Consider the following 5,097-nt stretch of genomic DNA (forward strand, 5'->3'; position numbering starts at 1 on the left):
CTCGGAGATCGAGCTGGTCTCGGAGGACCCCCTGGCTGCCGAGGAGGTGCTGCACTCCAACTACATGACCTTCAGCCACATCGGGGGGCCCCCTCCGTCGCCCGCCTCGCCCTCCATCCAGTACAGCATCCTGCGGGAGGAGCGGGAGGCGGAGCTCGACAGCGAGCTCATCATCGAGTCCTGCGATGCCTCCTCGGCCTCCGAGGAGAGCCCCAAGAGGGAGCAGGACTCCCCCCTGATGAAGCCCAAGGTCATGGACATTATCAAGGAGGAGAACAACTCGCGCACGGACGCCTCGGACTACGAGGCCGGTAAAATGACGGAGAGCAGGATGAACAGGGAGAACCTGGCGGAGTCCTCGTCCTACCTGAAAAGCTCCTTTGTTGCACCAAAAATAGGCGCTGAGCCCCCGACCTCTGCCGTCAGCACCGAGGAGCTGAAGGAAAGAGTAAACCTGAAGAAACCCATTGAAGAGACTGTTGTTAACCAAAGTAAAGTGTCTTCCAAGGACTTTGGCAAAAAAAGTCCTCTGGCTTCGTTGCTACTGCCGTTTTTAAATAAGCAGAAAGGTAAATGCAGATGTTGTGTTGGTTTTTGCAGTGCTGCTGAGAGGAGGGGGAGGGAGAAGCGCCTGATCCTTGCAGGGGAGAGGTTTGGAGCGCGGAGCAGGGGGAGCTGCAGGCACAGGAAACTCTCAGGGGGAAATTGGGCATGCCTGTGACAATCCATACAGCATCCCTGACCTGCCCATCCTCTTAGTGAACAAATAGATACCTGCAAAAAAAGAGGCATCCTCTTAGGGAAAATGTAAATATCAGCAACAATAATTCTTAGGCTTAAGCATAGATACAGGATGATGCAGCACCAGAACGTGAGGCTGATTTGTACATCAGGTATCTGGAGGACAAAGAGGAGCAAATGATCATCTTACCTTTTAAATACTACTTGCTTTGTCCCAGGGGAGGGGTGCAATCAGGGTCCTGCACCTCGGGTCCTGCATCTCTCAGAAGTGTAAGGATAAAGATTTTGAGGATGCATTTATAAAAAAAAAAAAGAGAAAGACTTGGAGTTGCGTTTTGGCGAGTCTGGGTGTTTCTGGAAGTGTTCAAGGCCGGACTGGATGGCCAAAAATTGATTTTGGGTGCAGGAAAGGCATGTAAAGGCTGTGCAAAGGAAAAGCCCGCATTCAGCCCGACCCCAGAGCAGTGTTGCTGGTTGTGCTGCTGCCAGCCTGTGGGCTCTGGAGCTCCCTGGTGTCCTGCTGGGTGTGCTGACACCATGGCTATGGCCCTGAATAACGAGGTGGGGCACAGCAAGTGCGTGTGTGGTTTGCACAGCGATCTCTGCCTAACGTCTGTTGCCATCCAGTGGCAGTAACAAAAATGGGCAGCCACTTCCCAGCTCCATTTCACTGGAGCTGTCAGAATTCAATGGAGTGGAGCTATTCCCACACTGTTGATCACCAAGCAGCCTCTCCTGCTTTTCCACGTGGTCGGAATGATGGCTTTGCTTGATGCACCCCGGGCTTGGCTTTGGCAGGAGTTGTGCAGTTGTTACCTGAGTTAGTGCTGCCAACTCCTCCTGCAGAGCACAGAGGGGAGGGCAGAGCTGCAGCCAAGCAGCCCTCACATCACTCCTGGATCTCCTCCCAGAGGTGGGCACATCCCTCACACAGCAGGGCTTGGAGCATATCTGACTGTGGCACTGCAGGAAGGGAGGCTGCCAGCTCAGTTTCTTCTTACTTTTAAATTTTTTTTTAAATTATTATGTGCTTGACTTGCACATGGCTTGGGCATACAGGGAATTTCAGAAAAGCCATGCTGTCCTCTAGACATGAATCCTTTGGTCCAGGGCATTTTACAAGAAGCCTGGATCAAGGCAAGCTGAGAAGGAGCTCTTTGGCCGAGTCCTTCTGTCTTCTCTTGTGGGGCCTTTTGGCCACTCTCTGCCAGGATGGCCTGGCTTACCTTGTGCTGGTGTCCCACAGCCTGAGGACCTGGGAGGAAATCTCCCTTGTGCTGGAGGATCAAATCTCTCTCCAGCCCCTCTACAGTATTAGAAGATTCCTTCTTCTTGATCCATTTAATGAAATATACAGCAGCTTGTTACCTCTCAGATCAGATGCCTGATGTCAGGATATATAAAAGAAAGACATGTGGACATTCAAAGCAATGGTTATTTTAATTTTGTTTTTGCTTTATGGCAGAATTTCACTTAAGAAAAGGAAAGCCCAGGCCTGGGGCTGTGGGCTGTCACTCACAGGTTGGATAACACAACGGGCAGGACCCAGGCCCCAGGCAGGATCCTGCTGGACACACAGTCAAATAAAATTAATCATTTCAAGTGCATTATTCTGCAGCACAGTCCTGTGCCAACCTGACACAAAGCATCTTGATTTTAATGCCTTATGAAAGGCTTTCACAGCACTGCTCCAGTCGTTCCCCTACAAGTGTGTGTCCTTACCACACACCCTGGGTGGCTGCTGTGGCTCTAAGCACCCATGAGGGACACCAAGGTTCAGGGGCACCCATCACTGTGGGGTATACTGGTGCCTCCTAGGTAGCATCACAAGCTGCAGTCAAGGTTTTGGGGTGACAGTGGCAAATTCCCTGGGTTGAAGAAGGTGTTTTTCCTCCTTCCTGGTGCCTCTTGTGCTGTCCCACGGTGTCCAGGGCTAACCCAGAGTGGACAAGCACTAAGCAGTGTGGGCTTTTCCCCCATTTGATGTCACAGACAAACTGATTTTACAGAGTTTCTCAAGGAACTGGTTTTCCAGCAGAGATCTGGGAAAGACCTGAATTTGTTGGGAATGCTTTTTTGTTCAGCTAAACATCATCTGCATTAAGTTAGCACATCCCTACTGTTGGAGGAGCTGCTAGTGAGGCATTTTTTCCATGGGAAGGGGATGTTTGGTTGGGTGCTTTAGCAATCTGAGGCTCATTTCTCATCTGCATGCTCTCACCAGGCTGGCTCTGCAACCAGCAGCAAGCCAGGCCAAGGCTTAAGCATACGGGAATGTTAGTTTAATATTTTAGTGCCATCTGCTGTAAGTGCCTCCACCCTCTGGCCCATCTGTTTTCTGTGCTTCAGTTTGCTTTTTATGGGGCTCTGGTAGCTTTGCATCCTTTGGAAAGCCCCTGCTTGGAAAAGGTGTAGGGGAGAGGAATGTCCTGCCTGGGGGTGGAGTGTCCACACCTTGTGATGCTGTGGGAGGAGTGGGATAAAAACCTGTCCAGAGAAGCAAACGTGAACCTAGTCCTGGTCTCTCAGAATCTCTGCTGGTCACAGTGACTCTGAGATACATAAAATTCTCTTTTCCCAGCCTGGCAGTCGAAGAAGAAGTCAGGATTCTTCTGTTCTGTTCTCAAGGTTGTTTATTGTTTCTTATCTATAAAATTCTTTCTCTGACCCACCGAGGTCTGTCTGGCAGGTCGGATTGAGGCACACTGAGCACCTCAGAGGTGGTGTTATCTTTTATACTAAAAACTACGTGTACATTATTTACAATAACTTCCCAATACCTATCACCTATGTTAGACAGTGAGTTTCTACCTTAAACCAATCCAAAAGTGCCAACATCACCCAGAAGATGGAGGCCAAGAAGAAGGAGAAATGTCGCAGACATCTTTTATGAAAAATCCTTTCCTTAGGATTTTTCGTCCTGAGAAGCTGAGAGGCCGCAAGAACAAAATGTAAACATTGATTATCTGCTGCTGTGGAATGCAACAGGTAGATCTTTGATTGGCCCATGTTGGTTGTTTCTAATTAATGGCCAATCACAGCCCAGCTGGCTCAGACAGAGAGTCTGAGCCACAAACCTTTGTTATCATTCTTTCCTATTCTATTCTTAGCTAGCCTTCTGATGAAATCCTTTCTTCTATTCTTTTAGTATAGTTTTAATGTAATATATATCATAAAATAATAAACCAAGCCTTCAGAAACATGTAGCCAAATCCTCATCTCTTCCCTCATCCTAAGACCCCTGTGAACACTGTCACAGAGAAAGACTGGACACACCCAGATTCCTTCATCTTGCCTCCTGAACCCCCATTCTAAAAACCCCAAAAATCTATTTTTCACCCCGTGACAAACTAACTATTATTCTACTTAAACTCTCTTGACTTGTAATTCTTCAAATAAAGGATGGTAATTGTTTTTTCATGGGTCAATATCAAAGGCACAGGGGTCTTGGGCTCTGTGCCAAGGTCTCTGAGCCCCCTGGGCAAGGTCTCGAGTCCTCCAGGGCAGCCAGAGGAATTTCCTGGGCTCTGACACTGGTCTTGCCGCAAAATCTTAGAGTGGCTCAGTGAACCCCTGCGGTTCCTCCTGCATGGAACCATTCAGGTGGGAAGGGGCCTGTGAAGGCTGCTGGTCCATGCCCTTGCTCTCAAAGCAGTTTGGTCAGGTGAATCAGGGCCTTCTCTGCCACCTCTGTCCACCCTCTCAGCCGAGGCAGAGCTTTGGGGAGCTGACAGCTGGAGCCTGCAGGTCTGGGTCATTCCTGTGCTGATGCCTTGGTGCCGCTGCCTGTGGACAGAGCAGGGTAAAGGAGAGGTGCCACTCAATGCAGCTCAGACAGAGAGGACTGGCAGGAGCTCCATGGGGTCCCAGGAGCCCATCTCCTGGCCCACAGCCACGATTCCTGGTAGAACACTCTTGACAGATGCTTGTGACTCATTTGGAAAGGCCTCTGTTGGCAGATCCTCCACCAGTTCCAGGTGTCTCTCAAAAACTGTTAAGTCTTCCAACCTTCTTTACTTTAGGCTAAGCAATTCTGGTTTCTTCAATTTTTTTCCCCTCTGTGGTTATGTTTTTGAGCTTCCTAAACTGTCTTTTTCCCTCTGTTCTTTCCTACCATTGGGCCCCAACCATCATCTCCAGCCATTGTGACTGGAGGAGTTTCCCCCTACCAGCACTGACTCTTCCTCTGCCCTTGGAGGAGGAGAGAGAACTTCCCAGGCACACATTTCTGCCCCACCTCCCCACTTCTGGCTGTTTCATGCTGTTCAGCTGCCACCTGACAGCTTGTCACCCACCAAGCTGTGATAACTCAGCCAGAGCTGAGCTGGAGACGTGCAGGCCATGCTGGTGGCAATG

At 49.7% G+C, this 5,097-nt stretch overlaps 1 protein-coding gene across 1 annotated transcript in view; it reads left to right on the forward strand.

Moving 5' to 3' along the window:
• RTN1 (reticulon 1) overlaps positions 1-4,768 on the forward strand; it is a 94,519-nt gene extending 89,751 nt beyond the window's left edge. Inside the window, exons 4-5 of the mRNA XM_031066199.1 lie at positions 8-569; positions 4,764-4,768. Of these exons, the coding sequence (XP_030922059.1) occupies positions 8-569; positions 4,764-4,768 (567 nt within the window). The remainder of the gene's footprint in view (positions 1-7; positions 570-4,763) is intronic.
• Positions 4,769-5,097: the final 329 nt, after the last annotated feature.

This window comes from Geospiza fortis, unplaced genomic scaffold (genome assembly GCF_000277835.1).
Source record: "Geospiza fortis unplaced genomic scaffold, GeoFor_1.0 scaffold23, whole genome shotgun sequence".
Lineage (NCBI taxonomy): Eukaryota > Metazoa > Chordata > Aves > Passeriformes > Thraupidae > Geospiza > Geospiza fortis.